This window comes from Oncorhynchus masou, chromosome 14 (genome assembly GCF_036934945.1).
Source record: "Oncorhynchus masou masou isolate Uvic2021 chromosome 14, UVic_Omas_1.1, whole genome shotgun sequence".
Classification (NCBI taxonomy): Eukaryota; Metazoa; Chordata; class Actinopteri; order Salmoniformes; family Salmonidae; genus Oncorhynchus; species Oncorhynchus masou.
The window spans coordinates 31858553-31885592 of NC_088225.1; the positions used below are offsets into that span (position 1 = coordinate 31858553).

Consider the following 27040-nt stretch of genomic DNA (forward strand, 5'->3'; position numbering starts at 1 on the left):
ACCTTTTTTAACAAATCAAAAACTGAGAAATTGGGCGTGCAAAATTATTCAGCCCCCTTAAGTTAATACTTTGTAGCGCCACCTTTTGCTGCGATTACAGCTGTAAGTCGCTTGGGGTATGTCTCTATCAGTTTTGCACATCGAGAGACTGAAATTTTTTCCCATTCCTCCTTGCAAAACAGCTCGAGCTCAGTGAGGTTGGATGGAGAGCATTTGTTAACAGCAGTTTTCAGTTCTTTCATTTACATTTACATTACATTTACGTCATTTAGCAGACGCTCTTATCCAGAGCGACTTACAAATTGGTGAATTCACCTTCTGACATCCAGTGGAACAGCCACTTACAATAGTGCATCTAAATCATTTAAGGGGGGGTGAGAAGGATTACTTATCCTATCCTAGGTATTCCTTGAAGAGGTGGGGTTTCAGGTGTCTCCACAGGTCCTCAGGTCTGGACTTTGACTTGGCCATTCTGACACCTGGATATGTTTATTTTTGAACCATTCCATTGTAGATTTTGCTTTATGTTTTGGATCATTGTCTTGTTGGAAGACAAATCTCCGTCCCAGTCTCAGGTCTTTTGCAGACTCCATCAGGTTTTCTTCCAGAATGGTCCTGTATTTGGCTCCATCCATCTTCCCATCAATTTTAACCATATTCCCTGTCCCTGCTGAAGAAAAGCAGGCCCAAACCATGATGCTGTCACCACCATGTTTGACAGTTGTGATGGTGTGTTCAGGGTGATGAGCTGTGTTGCTTTTACGCCAAACATAACGTTTTGCATTGTTGCCAAAAAGTTCAATTTTGGTTTCATTTGACCAGAGCACCTTCTTCCACATGTTTGGTGTGTCTCCCAGGTGGCTTGTGGCAAACTTTAAACTACACTTTTTATGGATATCTTTAAGAAATGGCTTTCTTCTTGCCACTCTTCCATAAAGGCCAGATTTGTGCAATATACGACTGATTGTTGTCCTATGGACAGAGTCTCCCACCTCAGCTGTAGATCTCTGCAGTTCATCCAGAGTGATCATGGGCCTCTTGGCTGCATCTCTGATCAGTCTTCTCCTTGTATGAGCTGAAAGTTTAGAGGGACGGCCAGGTCTTCGTAGATTTGCAGTGGTCTGATACTCCTTCCATTTCAATATTATCGCTTGCACAGTGCTCCTTGGGATGTTTAAAGCTTGGGAAATCTTTTTGTATCCAAATCCGGCTTTAAACTTCTTCGCAACAGTATCTCGGACCTGCCTGGTGTGTTCCTTGTTCTTCATGATGCTCTCTGCGCTTTTAACGGACCTCTGAGACTATCACAGTGCAGGTGCATTTATACGGAGACTTGATTACACACAGGTGGATTGTATTTATCATCATTAGTCATTTAGGTCAACATTGGATCATTCAGAGATCCTTACTGAACTTCTGGAAAGAGTTTGCTGCACTGAAAGTAAAGGGGCTGAATAATTTTGCACGCCCAATTTTTCAGTTTTTGATTTGTTAAAAAAGGTTGAAATATTCAATAAATGTCGTTCCACTTCATGATTGTGTCCCACTTGTTGTTGATTCTTCACAAAAAAATACATTTTTATATATTTATGTTTGAAGCCTGAAATGTGGCAAAAGTTCGCAAAGTTCAAGGGGGCCGAATACTTTCGCAAGGCACTGTATATAATCTCCTCCTCTCTCTATGTATATTATCTCTCTCCTCCTCTCCCTCCATTCTCCATTCTCTCCCTTTGAAGAGAACCATGTCTGGCAATCAGACAGATAAGAGAGACAGGACATCAACTAGAAACAAATAGCTCAGTAGAGAGGCACTACTATAGCCTAGCCTACACTCGCTCTACTTAGACAGGGATTTATGTGGAAGTGGCTAAATTAATCATCCTGGTTTTTAGATGGTGAATAGCCTGGTCCCAGATCTGTTTGTGTTGTCTTGCCAGCTCCTCCCAAACAATGACCTCAGGAAATGGCAAGTCAGGACAAACAGATCTGAGATAAAGCTAGAGGGAGAACAAACACTCCCCTCCTCTGTTTTCTCAGTACTCTAATCTTTCATCATCTTTCCCTAATTGTTTACCATCCTACGGAAATCTACAGTCATTGCTCAGAGAGAGTAATTTAATATTCTCCCATATGTTTTGGGTTAAATATCACAGCAGCAAGATTTGTGAGCTGTTGTCACAAGAAAAGAGCAACCAGTGAAGAACAAACACCATTGTAAATACAACCCATATTTATTGATTTTCACTTTTGTAGTTGAACTATTTGCACATCGTTACAACACTGTATATAGAAATAATATTACATCTGAAATGTCGTTATCCTTTTGGAACCTTTGTGTAATGTTTGCTGTTCATTTTTGTGTGTTTATTTCACTTTTGTATATTATCTATTTCACTTGCTTTGGCAATGTAAACATATGTTTCCATGTCAATAAAGCCTCTTAAATCGGAGAGGGAGGGAGAGGGAGAAATTTGGGAAAAAGACCGTCTTCTCTCGGAGTGGCAGCACACTCAGCCACAGAGGAGCATAATAAATTAAATGTGCTGTTATCTGTGGATGTTCCTGTAGGAAGGAGAGCTGTGGCTAGACTGGGTATAGGCTAGGCTGGTGTGTTCCGCATGGTGACCAGTGTAGAGTGTGGTGGAGTTTGGTGATTTACAATTTAGAGAGGGAGGAGTGGGATGAAGAGTGGGAGGGGTGTATTATTTTAGGGACATAGTTATGGATGTATTCTGTGACGAGAGAGTGTGTGTTTGTGCGCGCGTCTACCTCCATCTCTCAGTATCTCTATTGTCTTGTCTTGACTATCATTAATGTGATGTCGGTTTGTTTTATCAAATCTATTAACAATGTTTAATTAGTATGATCATTAAATTAATCCCGCAACAATTAACTCATTCACAATCTTGGGGCACCACGGAAAAAGTTTATTTAACAAGTTACCGTTTTCCAGAATTAACTCTTAAAACTTCTAGCGTCCCACCTCGACAACTTCAAATTAAATTACTATAAATATTTAATGTTTTCCAGAATGGATCTTTCAGAGTACCACCCGGTAGTTCTTGGTCATGTTTACCAGACTAAAGTACTTAAACAGCTGCAGACTGAATGTTCCTGTGTAGTCTTTAGTTTTGTAGAGATGTTCTGGTAGAACTGACTTGGTTAAGACTTCATATGAAAAACAATTCTCTCATTTAGAAGGCTGACTTCACATTACATCTTCTCACAAATAGTTTCATATTTAATCATATACGTTCCCCCACATTTGGATGTGACCCTGACAACTGAGAAATGTATACATTCAGAGATACAGTTATGTTGTTATACTGTCCTTCATGAGATACCCAAACACAACTGATCTGACAAAATTATTTTTTGAGTACCCACTACCACTCCAACCGCTTGGATTTACAGAAATATAATAATACACTTTTGGAGGATGGAGTTTTGTCAGGAAGAATGTCTTTGTTCTAGAGAGTAAATCCTTTCTCGGTACTGCAATGACTGTCATAAAACGGCCATGTTCCCCTCTGCGGGAGAGAGGGGCGCTGTAGAGCGGACCCAACCTGATCCTTCTGATTCTCAACCTCCATCTCTCTTCCTCCATCTCTATCCATCTCTCTTCTCATCTCTACCTCCATCTCTCTCTTCTCATCTCTCCATCTCTTCTCATCTCTCTACTCATCTCTATCCTCCATCTCTCTCTCTCTTCTCTACCTCCATCTCTCTCTTCTCAACTCTACCTCCATCTCTCCTCTTCTCAACTCTACCTCCATCTCTCCCCATCTCTCTCTTCTCAACTCTACCTCCATTCTCTCTCTTCTCATCTCTACCTCCATCTCTCTCTTCTCATCTCTACCTCCATCTCTCTCTTCTCATCTCTCCTACCTCCATTCTCTCTCTTCTCATCTCTCTCTTCTCCACTCTACCTCCATCTCTCTCCATCTCTCTCTTCTCAACTCTCCACCTACCTCCAGGTGTTGTCTGAATCAGTTTAATATAACACTGTCTGGTAACTAATAATCACACTGTCTGGATCAGTTTAATGGGTAGCGATCTATCACACTGTCTGTGGATCATCTATCATATAAACAGGAGCATGTGATATGTTTGATAGGTCTTTTGAAATATGTATTATGTAAGAATTGCTTGTCATAAAGGATATATCTGAAAAGGAATGTTTACACAATTCTAGGCCTTGTCCTCTCTGAGCCTGGGCAGGTTCACTGGCTGTGTAGGGCAGGCCTGTCTTAATCAGGCCCGCAGAGAGCAAGAAGGAGAATTTACTCTATGTGCCCTCCTCAATAATAATGAATAAAGGAACTCAGTCAACCGTGAACTACTTGGGAAGCCACAGGTCCAAGAGGCTAAGCCTAAAGGACAAATTGGAACGTTAGCCAATAATTAGTTTCAAATGAACTCTTTGTTGTCAATGGGTTCTGCCAGGCCTGCTACTTCACTAACATTTACTTATGCTCTCTCCCACTTCTTCTCTCTCTATGTTCCTCGCTCCCGTCTCTCTCTCAGCTCTCCTGCTGCTGTATGACGTGACCAACAGAACATCTTTTGACAACATCAAGGTAGGACTCTCCATTTATCTTCTTTTCTCTTCCCCCCTCTTTTTTTGGTTCTAATAAGCCCTGAAAATAGCCTGTAATAAGCTGACATAAGAGTGCTTTCATGGAACCTATTTGGCTAATTATTGTGTTAGAAGCTTTCTAAGTGACTTGGAGGTCTGTTTGATAATGGAGAAAATATGTCTCTCAAGTGTCATTTTGTAACAAAGCCATAACAGTGTAATGATATATCATTATATTGCGCGTGGGAGGGATGTAAGATCCTGTCATTTCTTTATCTGCTGCTGCTGCACCTGTCAGCAATAGGGAGGGAGGGAGAGGGGGAGAGATTGTACCCCTGTGTGTGTGATTGACAGTGTAGATTTAGCCCTTGGGGGTGCTGTTAGTCCCGGCTGTCTGTGTGACTCTGTCTCCCTATAGGCTGCCTCAAAGACCATTCGTCTGTCTGTCTTTCTGTCCGTCCGTCTCCCAGCCTGCCTATCTCTCGCTCTCCTCATCACCAGAGCTCTCAGGGGAGCCTCTAACAGTGTGCTGATGGCCACTGAATGGATGTGGCTCACAGGGCGTGTTTCTGTCACTCTGTGGTGTTGCCTCAGACCTGTGATTAGTGATTCTACGAGATGGAAACGTCAGGTGTTGTTCTGTCTACTCACCACATACCTTCAAGTTTGATGTTTTTTTCTAACGTCAAAGGTTTTTAGGAAGCCTTTGCAATTTTCTGAAAAGATATGGTAAAGTTTTACACCAAAGCATCAACACTTGTGGCAATCTGTGATACATTGATTTGTATTCATTGTTTCCCTTACACCTCATGTTCATGAACTGGACCTGCTGCCTACCAGACCTGGGTTCAAATACTATTTGAAATAATAGTGTTAATAAGATGTGTTTGATTGAGCTTGTCTGTTGCAATGGAACCAAAAGACATGTCCCATGTAAACCCCGCCCACCTGGTACTCCAGACAGGCAAAGGCAAACGCTCAAAGTATTTGAAAGATTTTAAATAGTATTTGAACCCAGGTATGCTGCGTATTTTATTTTTATTTATTTCACCTTTATTTAACCAGGTAGGCTAGTTGAGAACAAGTTCTCATTTGCAACTGCGACCTGGCCAAGATAAAGCATAGCAGTGTGAACAGACAACACAGAGTTACACATGGAGTAAACAATTAACAAGTCAATAACACAGTAGAAAAAAAAGAGTCTATGTACATTGTGTGCAAAAGGCATGAGGAGGTAGGCGAATAATTACAATTTTGCAGATTAACACTGGAGTGATAAATGATCAGATGGTCATGTACAGGTAGAGATATTGGTGTGCAAAAGAGCAGAAAAGTAAATAAATAAAAACAGTATGGGGATGAGGTAGGTAAAATTGGGTGGGCCATTTACCGATAGACTATGTACAGCTGCAGCGATCGGTTAGCTACTCAGATAGCAGATATTTGAAGTTGGTGAGGGAGATAAAAGTCTCCAACTTCAGCTATTTTTGCATACACTACATTACAGTACAAAGCCTAACTTGAGATGTGCACACTTAACTTAACACCTTAGAGTTGATTGACGCACTTTTACATCAATTGCATAACAAAACAATCCCCATCAAAATGTCAGTTTTAAGCTGGAGATATCAGTTTTTTTGCATTGGATGTGTCTCAATCTGAGGTGAATGGTGGCAGAGCTAGAGTGGTGTTTGTCAGACCATGAGACATCCCAAAAATCAGTCTTCTCACGTACATGTCTGTAGCGTCCGACCGGTTTGACCTACAAACTAGGACCCCTCTATGGAAAGATGAGACTCATGAACATGATGTGTTCTCTGATTTGCTCTATGACCCCCATAAGTGTTAGGAGTCTCGTCTGAAGTTGATATCGTCTGAAGTCCAACTTCTGTTTGGCCCTCAACCATGTGGGCTACAAACTAATGGGACCCCACAAGTGTCACGGGACTCGTCTGAAGGTAACCGGTACCAGGTTTTTTTAAACAATGGAAGTATGAAGGTAGTTTTGTGCATACCCCAAAAAAGGGGGTTAAATATGTGTAAAAAAAATCTATAAAATGAAATATTTCCTGAGATTTGTTATATCTCGTAGATATAGGACATACACTTCAAATCCTTTTTTGCCATTCATAAATGCATTATTCAATGCGTAGTAAAGGCCAAAATCTATATTTTATCAAATAATTGCTTAATATTTATCATCATATATATACGTAAAGGGGTCCTAAAATTGAAAAATCAAATAGGTAAATAGTCCATATTATAACCATCCTAAAACAGTTCCATATGTCAGCTCAGCCTCAGCACCCCTCTCCCCTCTCCCCTCTCCCCTCCAACGTCTTTGACTCTAAAGAATTACATGTTAATCATGTATTCATGCCAACGGAAGATTTGCTTGAAAACTCTATTTACATGTAAGTCCCTCAAGGTCGGATTTCAGACCTGTTTTCAACTAATGTATTCAACTTGAAACTGATGAAACTGAACACAATGAGCAGGATGGGGTGAACAAAATGAGCAAGATGAAACTGAACACAATGAGCAGGATGGGATGGCTGGAGCCAAGATATGTCTGTTAGCTCTGGATGAAGAATGGTTTGGCTTCCTCCAGGCAGCAACAGCAGGAACACTGGTCCCAGATAACAGGATGAAGAATGGCATAGATAAGAATTACCCAACCACCCACAAAGAAGACCTTCATTATCTATGACTTATGTGATTTATTGCATTGCAATCCAAGTCCCGTTTTTCTGGTGTTATGAAGTAGGGTCCTAAAATGTCGGTATTTTTCCCACAATTCCCAGGTTTTCCAGAATTGCAGGTAGGAGGATTATCCTCGCCTGATTCCAGGAATGTTTCAACCAGGACTCCTGGGAAGCCTGGACATTTTGGGAAAGAGTCAATTTGCAACCCCAGTGTGAATTAGATATGAAGGATTGTAGAGTTCATACCAATGGGATCTTACTGGTCAAAAGGACTACTGTAAGATGGGTTTTATAGGCTTGTGTGCTGCTTGTATTTCTGTAGTGTCCCATGCCTCTGTTTGTGCCATCACTTGCTATAGCTTCATTAAAGGACTCTTCTTCAAAGGGCTTTCTTGCTAACTTACATAGGAAGGCAATTTGGTTCATAATGTCAATGCCATAATGCCAAAATTCCTTATTTTTATGACTCCATACCAACATTTTCTCCAAGCATTGTGAAAGGGTGTTTAGAATGAAACTTGGGAAGAAATGTTCTATCATTTCTACAATGTGTGAAGTTGTGTCAGAGCCAGGGCAGAACCATAGGCTGAGCCCTGAAAGTGGATAAAGGAATGGAGTAGAATAGAGATGAAAGTAAGAGAAGTGCAGAGAGTTGGGAAGCAAGAGAGCGAGAGGATGAAGGGGAGGGATGAGAGAGGGTAGAGGGTATAAGAGAGGAGAGAGAGATCCACATATGGTGTGATTACAGCAGGCTCATGCTTCACCCATTTTCTGACAGACATTACAAGCCCATTACTCACTTCTTTAGAACTACACTCTTAGAAAAAAGGGTTCCAAAAGGGTTCTTCGGCTGTCCCCTTAGGAGAACCCTTTTGGGTTCCATGTAGAGCTTCCATGTAGAACCGTCAGTGGATAGGGTTTAACATGGAACCCAAAAGTGTTCTTCAGCTGTCCCCATAGGAGAACCCTTTTGGGTTCCATGTAGAGCTTCCATGTAGAACCGTCAGTGGAAAGGGTTTAACATGGAACCCAAAAGGGTTCTTCAGCTGTCCCCATAGGAGAACCCTTTTTGGTTCCATGTAGAGCTTCCATGTAGAACCGTCAGTGGAAAGGGTTTAACATGGAACCCAAAGGGTTCTTCAGCTGTCCCCATAGGAGAACCCTTTTTGGTTCCATGTAGAGCTTCCATGTAGAACCGTCAGTGGAAAGGGTTTAACATGGAACCCAAAAGGGTTCTTCAGCTGTCCCCATAGGAGAACCCTTTTTGGTTCCATGTAGAGCTTCCATGTAGAACCGTCAGTGGAAAGGGTTTAACATGGAACCCAAAAGGGTTCTTCAGCTGTCCCCATAGGAGAACCCTTTTTGGTTCCATGTAGAGCTTCCATGTAGAACCGTCAGTGGAAAGGGTTTAACATGGAACCCAAAAGGGTTCTTTGGCTGTCCCCTTAGGATAACCCTTTTTGGTTCCATGTAGAGCTTCCATGTAGAACCGTCAGTGGAAAGGGTTTAACATGGAACCCAAAAGGGTTCTACCTTGAACCAAAAGGGTTCTTCCTGGAACCAAAAGAGTTTTTCAAAGGGTTCTTCTATGGGGACAGCTGAATAACTGTTTTAGGTTGTAGATAGCACCTCTGTTTCTAAGAGTGTGACATCTATATATGACAGTGATTTAACTCTCCCCTACTGTAACCGTTGTTTTGCTGTGTTGACGTTGAAGGGGAGGATTGCCTCATTTGTTAGAGCAAGACTTCAAATCAAATCAAATCAAATTTTTATTTGTCACATACACATGGTTAGCAGATGTTAAAACCTCTTGAAACTCCCCATCCCGGATCCGGGATTGTGACTAAGCCTCAGGCTCATTAGCATAACGCAACGTTAACGATTTCTGAAAATCGCAAATAAAATTAAAATAATGCGTTTGCTCTCAAGCTTAGCCTTTTCTTAACAACACTGTCATCTCAGATTTTCAAAATATGCTTTTGAACCATAGAAATTGACTAATTTGTGTAAGAGTATGCAAAGCTAGCATAGCATTTTGTGTAGCATGTAGCACGCAACATTTTCACAAAAGCCAGATAACCAAATAAATAAAATCATTTACCTTTGAAGAGCTTCTGATGTTTTCAATGAGGAGACTCCCAGCCACATACCAAATGCGCAGTGTTTCCTGAAAGCGTCTGTGTGTAGGAGAAATCGTTCCGTTTTCTACATTGCGCCTGGCTACCGAAGAACCGAAAATGCAGTCACCTACAACGTGAAACTTTTTCCGGATTAACTACATAATATCGATGAAACATGGCAAACGTTGTTTGGAATCAATCCTCAAGGTGTTTTTTCACATATCTCTTCATTGACATGCAGTTCATGGAAGCTTGCTTCTCTCTCTGTGCCCCATGGAAAAATACTGGCAGGTGACTTTTGCGCACCAATTTCGGCGCAGGACACCGGGCGGACACGTGGTAAATGTGGTCTCTTATGGTCAATCTTCCAACGATCTGCCTACAAATACGTCACAATGCTGCAGACACCTTGGGGAAACGACAGAAAGGGCAGACTCATTCCTCTTGCGTTCACAGCCATATAAGGAGATCATGAAAGACAGAGCCTCAAAAATCCTTGTCATTTCCTGGATGCCAAGTCATCTTGGTTTTGCCTGAAGCTCACGTTAAAGGGCACGCACAGAGAAGATATTTGTATTTCTGGACACGTCAGAGTGTTTTCTTTCGAACAGTAGCAATTATATGCATAGTCGAGCATCTTTTTGTGACAAAATATCTTGTTTAAAACGGGAACGTTTTTCTTCCAAAAATGAAATAGCGCCACCATAAGTGTAAGAGGTTAATGCGAGTGTAGCGAAATGCTTGTGCTTCCAGTTCCGACAATGCAGTAATAACCAACAAGTAATCTAACTAACAATTCCAAAACTAATATCTTATACACAGTGTAAGGGGATAAAGAATATGTACATAAAGATATGAATGAGTGATGGTGCAGAGCAGCATAGGCACGATACAGTAGATGGTATCGAGTACAGTATATACATATGAGATGAGTATGTAAACAAAGTGGCATAGTTAAAGTGGCTAGTGATACATGTATTACATAAGGATGCAGTAGATGATAGAGTACAGTATATACATATAAATATGAGATGAATAATGTAGGGTATGTAAACATTATATTAGGTAGCATTGTTTAACTTCTTGAAACTCCCCATCCCGGATCCGGGTTTGTGACTAAAGCCTCAGGCTCATTAGCATAACGCAACGTTAACGATTTCTGAAAATCGCAAATAAAATGAAAATAATGCGTCTGCTCTCAAGCTTAGCCTTTTCTTAACAACACTGTCATCTCAGATTTTCAAAATATGCTTTTGAACCATAGAAATTGACTAATTTGTGTAAGAGTATGCAAAGCTAGCATAGCATTTTGAGTAGCATTTAGCACGCAACATTTTCACAAAAACCAGATAACCAAATAAATAAAATCATTTACCTTTGAAGAGCTTCTGATGTTTTCAATGAGGAGACTCTCAGTTACATACCAAATGCGCAGTTTTTCCTGAAAGCGTCTGTGTGTAGGAGAAATCGTTCCGTTTTCTACATTGCGTCTGGCTACCGAAACGAACCGAAAATTCAGTCACCTACAACGTAAAACTTTTTCCGGATTAACTACATAATATCGATCCGAAACATGGCAAACGTTGTTTGGAATCAATCCTCAAGGTGTTTTTTCACATATCTCTTCATTGATATATCGTTCGTGGAGCTTGCTTTCCTCTCTGTATCGCATGGAAAAATACTGGCAGGTGACTTTTGCGCACCAATTTCGGCGCAGGACACCGGGCGGACACCTGGTAAATGTGGTCTCTTATGGTCAATCTTCCAATGATCTGCCCACAAATACGTCACAATACTGCAGACACCTTGGGGAAACGACAGAAAGGGTTGACTCACTCCTCTCGCATTCACAGCCATATAAGGAGACAATGGAAAACAGAGCCTCAAAAATCCTTGTCATTTCCTGGATGCCATCTCATCTTGGTTTTGCCTGAAGCTCACGTTCTAGGGCACGCACAGAGAATATCTTGGTATTTCTGGACATGTCAGAGTGTTTTCTTTCGAATGGTATCAATTATATGCATAGTCGAGCATCTTTTTGTGAGAAAATATCTTGTTTAAAACGGGAACGTTTTTCATCCAAAAATGAAATAGCGCCCCCATAGATGTAAGAGGTTAAAGTGGCTAGTGATATATTTTACATCCTTTCCCATCAATTCCCATTATTGAAGTGGCTAGAGTTGAGTCAGTGTGTTGGCAGCAGCCACTCAATGTTAGTGGTTGCTGTTTAACAGTCTGATGGCCTTGAGATAGAAGCTGTTTTTCAGTCTCTCGGTCCCAGCTTTGATGCACCTGTACTGACCTCGCCTTCTGGATGATAGTGGGGTGAACAGGCAGTGGCTCGGGTGGGTGTTGTCCTTGATGATCTTTATGGCCTTCCTGTAACATCGGGTGGTGTAGGTGTCCTGGAAGGCAGGTAGTTTGCCCCCGGTGATACGTTGTGCAGACCTCACTACCCTCTGGAGAGCCTTACGGTTGTGGGTGGAGCAGTTGCCGTACCAGGCGGTGATACAGCCCGCCATGATGCTCTCGATTGTGCATCTGTAGTTTGTGAGTGTTTTTGGTGACAAGCCGAATTTCTTCAGCCTCCTGAGGTTGAAGAGGCACTGCTGCGCCTTCTTCACAATGCTGTCTGTGTGAGTGGACCAATTTAGATTGTCTGTGATGTGTATGCCGAGGAACTTCAAACTTACTACCCTCTCCACTACTGTTCCATCGATGTGGAACTGCTTTCAATGCTTTCAATGCTTTCAGTGCTATGGGTATGTTATCAATGACATCTGCAAGTTGTTTACATCCTGCATATATTATTCATCTAAAGCATTTCTTTTCCCACTATATAAAAAGGGAGAGGTTATTTAGCAGAAGCTTTTATACAAACTTACCCACAGACTGCGTACATGTTAGTATACATATGTGATCCCACCAGGAATCAAACCCACAACCCTGGTGTTGCTAGTGCCACAGTCTTACCAACTGAGCAACACAGGATCACATGTCTGTGTCCAGAATGATGTGCCAAACAACCTGGTGTTGTTTCCACAAAGCTGTCTTCCTATAAAACTGAGGGAGATGAGAGTCGTTTAGAAGAAGGGATTTAGAGAAGAGGGGACAGAGGGATAAAGAGAGTTGTTCTTATTATTGCCACTCACTTCAAGGAGAGAAATATGGTTTGGCCATCTGCCCAGAGATGAGGACTATAAAGCCAGGTTCTCCTGGAGAGGCAGCTGTGTCTCACCCTCAATTACTGTCACTACCACTGGAAATGAGGGTGAGAGAAGCCATTCCATCTCTCCTCACCCTTCTTCTCTACTCACCTCTCCTCTTTTTCTTTTCTCTTCACTCTTCCTCTCCTCCCTTTCCATATCCTATTTTCAGATCCCCTCCCTCTCCCACCCCCCCCTCCTCTCCTGTCTTCTCCTCCTCTCCTCTCCTATCTTCCCCTCCCTCTCCTGTCTTCTCCTCTTCTCCTCTCCCATCTTCCCCTCCCTCTCCGCTCCTGTCTTCTCCTCCCCTCCTCTCCTCTCCCATCTTCCCCTCCCTCTCCTCTCCTGTCTTCCCTCCTCTCCTCTCCTGTCCTCTCCTCCTCTCCTCTCCTGTCTTCTCCTCCTCTCCTCTCCCATCTTCCCCTCCCTCTCTTCTCCCGTCTTCTCCTCCTCTCCTCTCCCATCTTCCCCTCTATCTCCTCTCCTGTCTTCTCCTCCTCTCCTCTCCCATCTTCCCCTCTCTCTCCTCTCCTCTCTTCTCCTCCTCTCCTCTGCCATCTTCCCCTCCCTCTCCTCTCCTCTCCTGTCTTCTCCTCCTCTCCTCTCCCATCGTCACCTCCCTCTCCTCTCCTGTCTTCTCCTCCTCTCCCATCTTCCCCTCCCTCTCCTCTCCTGTCTTCTCCTCCTCTCCTCTCCTCTCTCATCGTCCCCTCTCTCTTCTCTTCTCCTCCTCTCCCATCTTCCCCTCCCTCTCCTCTCCTGTCTTCTCCTCCTCTCCTCTCCTCTCTCATCGTCCCCTCTCTCTTCTCTTCTCCTCCTCTCCTGTCTTCTCCTCCTCTCCTCTCCCATCTTCCCCTCCCTCTCCTGTCTTCTCCTCCTCTCCTCTCCCATCTTCCCCTCCCTCTCCTCTCCTGTCTTCTCCTCCTCTCCTCTCCCATCTTCCCCTCCCTCTCCTCTCCTGTCTTCTCCGCTTCTCATCTCCCATCTTCCCCTCTCCTCTCCTGTCTTCTCCTCCTCTCCTGTCTTCTCCTCCTCTCCTCTCCCATCTTCCCCTCTCTCTCCTCTCCTGTCATCTCCTCCTCTCCTCTCCCATCTTCCCCTCTCTCTCCTCTCCTGTCTTCTCCTCCTCTCCTCTCCCATCTTCCCCTCCCTCTCCTCTCCTGTCTTCTCCTCCTCTCCTCTCCCATCGTCCCCTCCCTCTCCTCTCCTGTCTCCTCCTCCTCTCCTCTCCCATCTTCCCCTCCCTCTCCTCTCCTGTCTTCTCCTCCTCTCCTCTCCCATCTTCCCCTCTCTCTCCTCTCCTGTCTTCTCCTCCTCTCCTCTCCCATCTTCCCCTCCCTCTCCTCTCCTGTCTTCTCCTCCTCTCCTCTCCCATCGTCCCCTCCCTCTCCTCTCCTGTCTCCTCCTCCTCTCTTCTCTCATCTTCCCCTCCCTCTCCTCTCCTGTCTTCTCCTCCTCTCCTCTCCCATCGTCCCCTCTCTCTCCTCTCTTGTCTTCTCCTCCTCTCATCTCTCTTGCCTTGGCATCCTCATTCAGTCACTGAAGATTACAGCTGTGGTGACACACTGACAGGCTGCAGATGCCCAGCGGTGCTCCACTGCCTAACGACCATAACGAGAGCTAATATATGTTAATTAATGCTAATGGTGATGAATACCAAAAACAGGCTGAGGAAGGAGCGAGAATCGGGTGGGCCAATCATTCAATCCTCTATCCCCCTAACCTTCTATCGCGCCCCTGCCATTATTCAGTCTCGCCCCAGATGACATTGGAGAGGCACACACATCAGAACCACAGGAGACTGAGAATGGCCGGTGGGAGAGCTACTGATCATGCACGGTGTCCTTCAAAACTAACTGACTTTAAACTGTAAGGGAGTGAATGTTATTTATAATAAGGATTACATGGAGAATACCGGACCTCTCTGAAATTAAAATGGATGGTCCTCCATTCAGCAATATATATTTGACCTCAACCCTCCCTGAACACTTGACAAATCCCTGAACACTTGATAAAAAGCAAGTTACCTTCCTGTATACAACTAATAATAATTAAAACAATGTGGATAGCAGAGAACATGTCTACCGTTTACCCTCACTTCTTGGACAGACCAGAGCCTTAGATATGCAGTTTTGGAAACTGTCCTTTGTTTTGCAACCATTACATGACAACACAGGAATTTAGATATTATTTTCTAGTGTACAGGGCTGCAGGACAGAAGGTTGTGGGTTCGCAGACCACCGTGGACAAGAGTAGGGGAGGAAGACGGTAGGTAAAATGGGTAAATCACTGAGGAAGCCAAGCCAGTAAAACATCCATATTTCACCCTATGTTGTGATGCTCATTTATACGCCACCGTGATATACAATAAGGCCATGACAACAGAAAGACAACAGTCACAGTGGCGGAATAAATTCAACTACACATACGTTTGTTTCATCACAAAACCGGAGAGAAACGTCTGTCAGGTGAAGTCCACAAAGCAAATATTGATTTCTGTGCGAGTACGTTCGCAAGTACATTTTTTTTTGGGGGGGGGACTCACCCTACTTGTAGACTATTTAAACGCCAATGCCGTCCTCCTTTCTTTCATGTTGGTCTATGGCTCTGTACGCTTTAAGTTTTAGTTTTCATAGGCTAGCAAACATTTTAGCTAGGTAGCCTAACTTCCTTGCATGGGCAACAATGAACCAGCTAGGTTAGCTAGCTGGTTAACGTCAGCCTACTAGGCTACATATTGAACTTCAATCATCTCAGGCCAGTGGCCATATACAGAGCATTCGGAAAGTATTCAGACACCTTGACTTTTTCCACATTTTGTTTTGTTACAACCTTATTCTAAAATGGAATAAGGCTTTTCCTCATCAATTTACACACAGTACCAGTAATAATAAAAAGCAAAAACAGGGTTTTTAGACATAAACTTAAATATTACATTTGCATAAGTATTCAGAACTTTTACTCAGTTCTTTGTTGAAGCACCTTTTGGCAGCGATTTAAAGCCTCAAGTCTTCTTGGGTATGACGCTACAAGGTTGGTACACCTGTGTTTGGAAAATTTCTCCAATTCTTCTCTCCAGATCCACTCAAGCTCTGTCAGGTTGGATGGGGAGCGTCGCTGCAGAGCGGTTTTCAGGTCTCTCCAGAAATGTTAGATCGGGTTCATGTCCGGGCTCTGGCTGGGCCACTCAACGACATTCAAAGGCTTGTCCTGAAGCCATTCCTGTGTTTTCTTTGCTGTGTGCTAGGGTCGTTGTCCTGTTGGAAGGTGAACCTTCACCCCAGTCTGAGGTCCTGAGCACTCTGGAGCAGGTTTTCATCAAGGATCTCTTTGTACTTTGCTCCGTTCATCTTTCCCTCCATTCCTGACTAGTCTCCCAGTCCTTGCAGCTGAAAAACATTCCCACAGCATGATGCAGCCACCAACATGCTTCAATGTAGGTATTGTGCCAGGTTTCCTCCAGACGTGACTCTTGGCATTCAGGCTTGGTTTCATCAGACCAGAGAATCTTGTTTCTCATGGTCTGATAGTCCTTTAGGTGCCTTTTGGCAAACTCCAAGCGGGTTGTCATGTGCCTTTTACTGAGGAGTGGCTTCTGTCTGGCCACTCTACCATAAAGGCCTAATTGGTGGACTGCTGCAGAGATGGGTGTCCTTCTGGAAGGTTCTCCCATTTCCACAGAGGAACTCTGGATCTCTGTCAGTGACCATCTGGTTCTTCGTCACCTCCCGGACCAAGACCCTTCTCCCCAACTGCACTGTTTGGTCTGGCGGCCATCTTTAGGAAGAGTCTTGGTGGTTCAAACTTCTTCCATATAATTGTTTTGTCAAGGGAGGCCAAATGCATCCTAACATTAATCACTCAAATGCCACAGCGGCAACATGTCATACTCTTTTTTCTCCAGACAGCATCATATACATGGGCTACACATATTGAGACAGAGGGGCGCTGTTTCCCTCTGATTTCTCAGGTGAGATTCAGCCACTGGCGAATTGATGGAAAATTCTGAAAACCCAGAGAGCGGAAAGATAAATGATTTTATAATATTTGTTTTTTAATTGGTGAAATATTTGGAAGTCTGGCTTCCCTCCGCATCCATGAATACACTGTGGAAAGCTCTCCTCTATAGTAAAAAGGTTGCATGAGTCTATCATCGTATTTGCAGGTCCAAGAAAAAAATTGCCTTTCATAAACATTCCATGCAATTCTATGTCATTTGACATATTAGCAGAATATTTGTTTTATACCACACAAATTAATGAAATTACAGACTAAGAATGGACAGAGAGAGAGGCTTAGGTGTTCATCTTATCATATTTCTCCAATGCCAAATCAGTGTGTCTTGTTTGCAACGAAACTGTCCCTGTTTGTAAACAATTCAATCTGAGACATGGTCAGGAACCTGAGCACCACCCCAGAAAGAGTAGGCCTACCTTTCCACCCCAGACAGAGTAGGCCTACCTTTCCACCCCAGACAGAGTAGGCCTACCTTTCCACCCCAGACAGAGTAGGCCTACCTTTCCCCCAGACAGAGTAGGCCTACCTTTCCACCCCAGACAGTAGGCCTACCTAGGCCTACCTTTCCACCCCAGACAGAGTAGGCCTACCTTTCCACCCCAGACAGAGTAGGCCTACCTTTCCACCCCAGACAGAGTAGGCCTACCTTTCCACCCCAGACAGAGTAGGCCTACCTTTCCACCCCAGACAGAGTAGGCCTACCTTTCCACCCCAGACAGAGTAGGCCTACCTTTCCACCCCAGACAGAGTAGCCCTACCTTTCCACCCCAGACAGAGTAGGCCTACCTTTCCACCCCAGACAGAGTAGGACCTACCTTTCCACCCCAGACAGAGTAGGCCCTACCTTTCCACCCCAGACAGAGTAGGACCTACCTTTCCACCCCAGACAGAGTAGGCCTACCTTTCCACCCCAGGCAGAGTAGGCCCTAGGCCTTTCCACCCCAGACAGAGTAGGCCTACCTTTCCACCCCAGACAGAGTAGGCCTACCTTTCCACCCCAGACAGAGTAGGCCTACCTTTCCACCCCAGACAGAGTAGGACCTACCTTTCCACCCCAGACAGAGTAGGCCTACCTTTCCACCCCAGACAGAGTAGGCCTACCTTTCCACCCCAGACAGAGTAGGCCTACCTTTCCACCCCAGACAGAGTAGGCCCTACCTTTCCACCCCAGACAGAGTAGGCCTACCTTTCCACCCCAGACAGAGTAGGACCTACCTTTCCACCCCAGACAGAGTAGGCCCTACCTTTCCACCCCAGACAGAGTAGGACCTACCTTTCCACCCCAGACAGAGTAGGCCTACCTTTCCACCCCAGGCAGAGTAGGCCCTACCTTTCCACCCCAGACAGAGTAGGCCTACCTTTCCACCCCAGACAGAGTAGGCCTACCTTTCCACCCCAGACAGAGTAGGCCTACCTTTCCACCCCAGACAGAGTAGGACCTACCTTTCCACCCCAGACAGAGTAGGCCTACCTTTCCACCCCAGACAGAGTAGGCCTACCTTTCCACCCCAGACAGAGTAGGCCTACCTTTCCACCCCAGACAGAATAGGCCTATCTTTCCACCCCAGGCAGAGTAGGCCTACCTTTCCACCCCAGACAGAGTAGGCCTACCTTTCCACACCAGACAGAGTAGGCCTACCTTTCCACCCCAGACAGAGTAGGCCTACCTTTCCACCCCAGACAGAGTAGGACCTACCTTTCCACCCCAGACAGAGTAGGCCTACCTTTCCACCCCAGACAGAGTAGGCCTACATTTCCACCCCAGACAAGAGTAGGCCTACCTTTCCACCCCAGACAGAGTAGGCCTACCTTTCCACCCCAGACAGAGTAGGGCTACCTTTCCACCCCAGACAGAGTAGGCCTACCTTTCCACCCCAGACAGAGTAGGCCTACCTTTCCATCCCAGACAGAGTAGGCCCTTTCCATCCCAGACCAGAGTAGGCCTACCTTTCCATCCCAGACAGAGTAGGCCTACCTTTCCATCCCAGACAGAGTAGGCCTACCTTTCCACCCCAGACAGAGTAGGCCTACCTTTCCACCCCAGACAGAGTAGGCCTACCTTTCCACCCCAGACAGAGTAGGCCTACCTTTCCACCCCAGACAGAGTAGGCCTACCTTTCCACCCCAGACAGAGTAGGCCTACCTTTCCACCCCAGACAGAGTAGGCCTACCTTTCCACCCCAGACAGAGTAGGCCTACCTTTCCACCCCAGACAGAGTAGGCCTACCTTTCCACCCCAGACAGAGTAGGCCTACCTTTCCACCCCAGACAGAGTAGGCCTACCTTTCCACCCCAGACAGAGTAGGCCTACCTTTCCACCCCAGACAGAGTAGGCCTACCTTTCCACCCCAGACAGAGTAGGCCTACATTTCCACACCAGACAGAGTAGGCCTACCTTTCCACCCCAGACAAAGTAGGCCGACCGACGCAGAAAAATGTAAGCTTTAACTGCTGGCTACTCTTCTTCCGTGGTTTAACCCAACTTCTTCCGTGGCTTAACCCGACTTCTTCCGTGGCTTAACCCAACTTCTTCCGTGGCTTAACCCAACATCTTCCGTGTCTTAACCCAACTTCTTCCGTGGCTGAACCCAACTTCTTCCGTGGTTTAACCCAACTTCTTCCGTGGTTTAACCCAACTTCTTCCGTGGCTGAACCCAACTTCTTCCGTGGTTTAACCCAACTTCTTCCGTGGTTTAACCCAACTTCTTCCGTGGTTTAACCCAACTTCTTCCGTGGTTTAACCCAACTTCTTCCGTGGCTTAACCCAACGAGTGATTACTTCCCAGCAGAGTCTACTTTTTGTCTCCTGGGCTTCTGGGTTCCTGGGCTATATGCATCAGAGTCATGTCTATCCCGGGTATGTAATAGCTTATGGATCACTTGATTGAGACCACACTAAATAGCCTTTAGGTGCACATAATATTGCGAGCGCAGCGGAGAATCAGAGATGAGGGGCGGCATCAGGCACACATTGATATATAGCCAGATAAGCAACTTATTCTAAAACACTGAGAAATATTCACATTTCATCAATTACAAATTACATGACCCTCCCCTGGACTAGATTAAAAATAATAATACTAAACCCTTCCCTTGACTGAAAATGAAAAACATGACCCTCCCCCATTTTCTTCCAGGTAACCATTCTGTAAATGTCGATCCATCCCTAAGCAAGTGGTATTGCTAAAATTCCTTTAGAAGGGCACTTTGCCCATTTTTTAACATCATATTCATGATCTCCAGCATCTTTCCAGTGTATAAATGGATGTTATACATTCTTTAGTCAAGAGCTTTTCTTTAAGGTTAGAAGAAGGGGTCAAGCAAAATATACAGCGTTGACCTGCGTTTACCCTTCACTACATCACTGGTTGGACCCACAGAGACGTATCGCTAGTTACTGTGGTCAGTGCTGCTATAAATCAGGATTGTTTTCCTTATTAAACTGACCAGAGGACAAATACGTGACTTTCAGACATGTTAATGGGAAGAACCCCTCAGTGACCCATCAGCAGAGGAATGTTTTTAGATCAGAAGACAGGTTTGAAGGAGGAACATCTAGGGTTATATAAACAAGCATGTCCAAAGTAATTCATGCATGATCTGACATATGTATGGAACCAATTGTACAGTTTTTAATCGAGTCAGTAAGGTTGTGTGTGAAACAAGATCATAATCCAGTCCTGAATAAGAGTCCATTTGTCTCTTTGCTGCTGTAAAATGCAGTCCACTGTCAGTGGTCCTATTCCTGTATGTAATGGTGTACAGTAGTTCTGTTGATGAGGCTGGTCCAGTAAGGGCCGTTACAGGCTGGAATATCAACCAACCAGCTATAGTAATGTCTATGCATTATCTTTGTTGTCCAACTAGCTTACTTCCTATGAACACAGGGCTTATTTTCAAGGCTGGAAACATCTACCTGTATGGGGAGTTTACCTAACAGTAGGTATTCTGTTTTGTTTTTACAGTAAAACCCATCTGTGATTGTGTTCAACCATAAAGAAAAAGAGCTACTGAGCCTAATGTTGTTCTGTCCAGCTTTTCATTTGGAGTTTCTTCCCCCAGGGTGCATGGAGAGGTGGCTGTGCTGTGACCTGGCATTGATCCAGGTATCTGCTCTGCTCACAGCATCAAAGCCACTCTGCTTTAGAACCACATGACCAATCAATGTCTCCAAATTGAATTGGGAATACTCAATCGGAATAAACTGCACCTTTTTTCTTGTGCAATTTGAATCAGCACTGTTCACCCTCCAGATGTTCTATCTGCACTGAGGCTGTGTGACTGTGTTTGTCTGCGTCTGTTTGTGTTTGTGTGTGCTTGCACCTGCCTGCATGTGTGCACACTCTTCAGGCAGAGGAGAGACCACTGAAGGTAACAGCAGCAGAATTGAAACCTTTTGTTCTAAGGTTTCCTTCATTCTCACAGTGCCCCGGGGGCCATGGGGCTACCTTCAAGTTTAAAATACTGCATGTTTCTCTGCACACTTATTTAAATGTCAGGCCACCCTGTCAGATGCCCGCCTGCTGTTTCAGAGTGAACAGTGTTAGTCTGTCTAACAGAGTAGTAGAGGCTTCCAGGAGAATTGAATAGATGTTGGTCTGTGCAGTTCTCACCTTTCCAGGCTCTGTTTGTGTTATTTAATAGGTTAATGATGTGCTGTATATCCAGTTACAGAGTTCCCCCTGATTTATGGAGGTAGAGTCCTGTCAAAAAGACATGTGGAAATAGATGTTGAGGAGACGGTGGATCGTAAAACTGTTTGAGAAGTAGCATCATAATGCTTGTGGGCAAATCAAAGCACTGAGACACAGATTTCATTTAATGACGTGTCATTACCCAACACTGTAACGTCCGGTGCTCATTACCGTGTCACTTATCAACATAATAGTTAAGGATCCAGTATAGATCCTATAGATTAGAACATCCGGCTCCAACCGTCATTAGCATGTCTGTTCCATAGCCTCTTCTTATGGTTGCATGTCCTTGACTGATTGATTGAATGCATGGACAGAGAGAATCCCAAAAAGGGTTTTGTCACAGAGAATTGATCCCCCATGACTAACAGTTCCTCCTGTGGATAGTTCCATTTCCCTTTACGTCAGCCTCGGGGTGAAACATGGCACTTCACACACACACACACACACACACACACACACACACACACACACACACACACACACACACACACACACACACACACACACACACACACACAAACACACACACACACACACACACACACACACACACACACACACACACACACACACACACACACACACACACACACACACACACACACACACACACACACACACACACACACACACACACACACACACACAACACACACACACACACACACACACACACACACACACACACACACACACACACACACACACACACACACACACACACACACACACACACACACACACACACACACAAACAAACAAACACACACACACACACACACACACACACACACACACACACACACACACACACACACACACACACACACACACACACACACACACAACACACACACACACACACACACACACACACACACACACACACACACACACACACACACACACACACACACACACACACACACACACACACACACACACACAGGGTGTCTGGAGACTCCTCATAAGATGTCACTTGATTTTAGTCACCAGCTCAATTTGTTTTTGTGTGAGGAATGAACTAGCGTGTGGACCCAGCTGAGTGTGTTTCCAGGGTGTGACGATCACTGAGAGTGTAGCACTTTGTCTGCTTAGTGAGCCAGTGATTAGTGAGCCAGTGATTGGTGAGAACAGCAGGGTGGTGAAGGTTACACCCATTTTGACATTTGCATTAGAGGTCGACCTAATTAATCGGCAATTTATCATCGAATCACAGCCGACTTCGCCAAACAGGTGATGATATAACAAAAGTGCATTCGCGAAAAAAAAGCACAATCAATGCCTTTCTTAAAATCAATACACAACTACATATTTTTAAACCTGCATATTTAGTTAAAATAAATTAATGTTAGCAGGCAATAATAACTAGGGAAATTGTCACTTCGCTTGCCTTCAGTGCAAGCGTAGTCAGGGTATATGCAGCAGTTTGGGCCGCCTGGCTCGTTGCGAACTGTGTGAAGACCATTTCTTCCTAACAAAGATCATACTTCATTTGCCAGAATTTTACATTATTATGACATTGAAGGTTGTGCAATGTAACAGCAATATTGACATTTAGCATTGCCACCCGTTTGATAAAATATGTAACGATTCCGTATTTCACTGAAAGAATAAACGTTTTGTTTTCGAAATGATAATTTAATGACCTAAGGCTCTTATTTCTGTGTGTTTATTATATTATAGTTAAGTATATGATTTGATATTTGATAGAGCAGTCTGACTGAGCGGTGGTAGGCAGCAGCAGGCTCGTAAACATTCATTCAAACAGCACTTTCCTGCATTTGCCAGCAGCTCTTCGCAATGCTTGAAGCACAGTGCTGTTTATGACTTCATGCCTATCTACTCCCGAGATTAGGCTGGCAATACTAAAGTGCCTATAAGAACATCCAATAGTCAAAGGTATATGAAATACAAATGGTACAGAGAGAAATAGTCGGCGCGTCATAATTCCTATAAAAAAATTCAACCTAAAACTTCTTACCTGGGAATATTGAAGACTCATGTTAAAAGGAACCACCAGCTTTCATTTGTTCTCATGTTCTGAGCAAGGAACTTAAACTTGAGCTTTTTTACATATATTGCACTTTTACTTTCTTCTCCAACACTTTGTTTTTGCATTATTTAAACCAAATTTAACATGTTTCATTATTTATTTGAGACTGAATTGACTTTTTTGATGTATTATCTTAAGTTAAAATAAAAGTGTTCATTCAGTATTGTTGTAATTGTCATTATAACTAATATATATCTATAAAAATCGGCCAATTTTAATCGGTATTGGCTTTTTTTTGGTCCTCCAATAAACAGTATTGGCGTTGAAAAATCATAATCGGTCGGCCTCTAATTTGCTTAATATCTCTCACCAAAAAACTGGAAATATCTAGGTGCTATCTATATAAAATGTTTTAAAATATGCCTTGGACTGTGCCAACAGTGCCAATGAAGGTTTCACAGTAATTCCAGAAGACGTTGCATCTGTCCTGTCCCCTCAGTATGTGTTTAGGACTGTATTCCAGCCCAGCAGAGGGAAGTTGAATGGTGAGCATTGTTGTAATCCGAGGTCAGTCTGGCAGTTCTCTTCGATTTGCTCAATAATGTACCTACCGTTGCCAATAAAGTCTTTTTTTTCTTCCTTGTAGGCATATAATGATGAAACATGAATATTTAGAAAAGGTCAAGACAGAGTTCTGGCAGGCACTGTCTAGGCTAATCTCTGAACATAGGTTGGTGAGGCAGTTATGTCTTCGATTTGCTCAGTAATGCACCTTCTGTTGTTGCCAATAAAGTTTTTTTTTTCCTTGTATAATGATGAGGGGTGAATATTCAGAAGTCAAGACAGAGTTCTGGGTACTGACTGGTCATTGTGCTGTACAGCTGTTTCCTTCCTCATCGTGTACCCTTGGTAAACACTCTTGGCACTATAAAATATCCCCCTCAAAATGATCTATCAGTCTCGTAATGTGTTTGCTTACAGTGGAGAGACAGATAGATAGTTTTTAGGGGGATATCTATCATGTCACCAGAATAACACCCTCAATATGTATTGGAAAGGAGCATCAAGTTCATCACCTTGCAAGTTCATCTTAACTTATTTCATTTGTAGCTTAAAATAAACTGTACGATTTCCGACGAGACGTAGTGGGAGGACCACACAGAACATGTCATCGCGTGACTCCAAGTTTACTTCGATATGATTGCTATTATGTCAATATTTGCAGCCAGACGTTGCTAAATAACCATTTGAAATAACCATGTGTGTGTCTCAGAGAAGGAGGAGCACATATTTCTGTACATAATTTACAGCACTACAGTGCATAACAAAGTGCACTTTATGAGTGGGGGCTACAGTAAACTGTTACCAGACAACAGTCTAGGTTAGCTCAAACTTAAAGGTCTTTAACCAGGTACACTTTATGAGTGGGGGCTACAGTAAACTGTTACCAGACAACAGTCTAGGTAAGCTCAAACTTAAAGGTCTTTAACCAGGTACACTTTATGAGTGGGAGCTACAGTAAACTGTTACCAGACAACAGTCTAGGTTAGCTCAAACGTAAAGGTCTTTAACCAGGTACACTTTATTCAACCAACTTACTTGGAGAGACACTGAACTGACATATTTTAAAATGTTCAACGTTTGGCATGTGTGAAATGTGTGAAAACTTTCAAATATTAGTTTCCAACTTTGTGTGAATACATTCCCTATTAGGGGAAAAACCTATTCACTGTAATAACGCGTCTCGTGCTCTGCCAAGGACATAGCTTTTGTCCCAAATGACACCCTATGTAGCGCACTACTTTTGACCAGGACCCATGGGGCTCTGGTCAGAAGTAGTGCACTATGTAGAGAATAGGGTGTCATGTGGGATGCAGACATAAGGCTTTGTGAACTGATACATTCCTGCAGTATAATTGCCCATCACTGTCAGTGTGTGTAACTCATAACAGGCGCTGATGCAGGACTTTTTTTATTTACACCTGCTTCAATAAGGCCCATGAAGAGGACGCATGCCACTGACTGAGGGGCTGACACCAACATGAGGGGGTGTAGAGATCATGTTACGTGTGATAGCATGCCACTGAGGTGCTGACACCGACATGAGGGGGTGTAGAGATCATGCTACGTGTGATAGCATGCCACTGAGGGGCTGACACCAACATGAGGGGGTGTAGAGATCATGTTACGTGTGATAGCATGCCACTGAGGTGCTGACACCGACATGAGGGGGTGTAGAGATCATGTTACGTGTGATAGCATGCCACTGAGGTGCTGACACCAACATGAGGGGATGTAGAGATCATGCTACGTGTGATAGCATGCCACTGAGGGGCTGACACCAACATGAGGGGATGTAGAGATCATGCTACGTGTGATAGCATGCCACTGAGGGGCTGACACCAACATGAGGGGGTGTAGGATCATGCTACGTGTGATAGCATGCCACTGAGGGGCTGACACCAACATGAGGGGATGTAGAGATCATGCTACGTGTGATAGCATGCCACTGAGGGGCTGACACCAACATGAGGGGGTGTAGAGATCATGCTACATGTGATAGCATGCCACTGAGGGGCTGACATTGACATGAGGGGGTGTAGGATCATGTTACATGTGATAGCATGCCACTGAGGGGCTGACACCAACATGAGGGGGTGTAGGATCATGTTACATGTGATAGCATGCCACTGAGGGGCTGACACCAACATGAGGGGGTGTAGAGATCATGTTACGTGTGATAGCATGCCACTGAGGGGCTGACACCAATATGAGGGGGTGTAGGATCATGTTACATGTGATAGCATGCCACTGAGGGGCTGACACCAACATGAGGGGGTGTAGGATCATGTTACATGTGATAGCATGCCACTGAGGGGCTGACACCAATATGAGGGGGTGTAGAGATCATGCTACGTGTGATAGCATGCCACTGAGGGGCTGACATTGACATGAGGGGGTGTAGAGATCATGCTACGTGTGATAGCATGCCACTGAGGGGCTGACACCAACATGAGGGGGTGTAGGATCATGTTACATGTGATAGCATGCCACTGAGGGGCTGACACCAACATGAAGGGGTGTAGGATCATGCTACGTGTGATAGCATGCCACTGAGGGGCTGACACCAACATGAGGGGGTGTAGGATCATGTTACATGTGATAGCATGCCACTGAGGGTCTGACACCAACATGAGGGGGTGTAGAGATCATGCTACGTGTGATAGCATGCCACTGAGGGGCTGACACCAATATGAGGCGGTGTAGGATCATGCTACGTGTGATAGCATGCCACTGAGGGGCTGACATTGACATGAGGGGGTGTAGGATCATGTTACATGTGATAGCGTGCCACTGAGGGGCTGACACCAACATGAGGGGGTGTAGGATCATGTTACATGTGATAGCATGCCTGGGGACAGGCGGCAGTGTGTTTGGTGCACTGATTGTTAATTGATTACAACCTATGTGGAATGTGTGGAATTTTAAGAAGGAGGAGAGGAGAGGAAGCAATGAATAGCAAAGCTAAATCCAACCCCTCCCATATCTACCGACATTATATATTTCTTTCTTTCTCTCTTCCCTCTTCATCCCCCTCTTACAGAATCACTTTCCCTCTACCTTTCTACCCCCCTCTATCTTCCTCCTCACCCCTTTGTTGAATCACTCCCCTTTATATTTCTCTCTCATTAGCTCTCTCTCTCTTCCCCTATTTCT

At 44.3% G+C, this 27040-nt stretch overlaps 1 protein-coding gene across 1 annotated transcript in view; it reads left to right on the forward strand.

The window, feature by feature from the left end:
- LOC135553872 (ras-related protein Rab-26-like) overlaps positions 1–27040 on the forward strand; it is a 98320-nt gene that overhangs the window by 43897 nt on the left and 27383 nt on the right. Inside the window, exon 5 of the mRNA XM_064985799.1 lies at positions 4528–4580. Coding sequence (XP_064841871.1) covers positions 4528–4580 — 53 coding nt within the window. The remainder of the gene's footprint in view (positions 1–4527; positions 4581–27040) is intronic.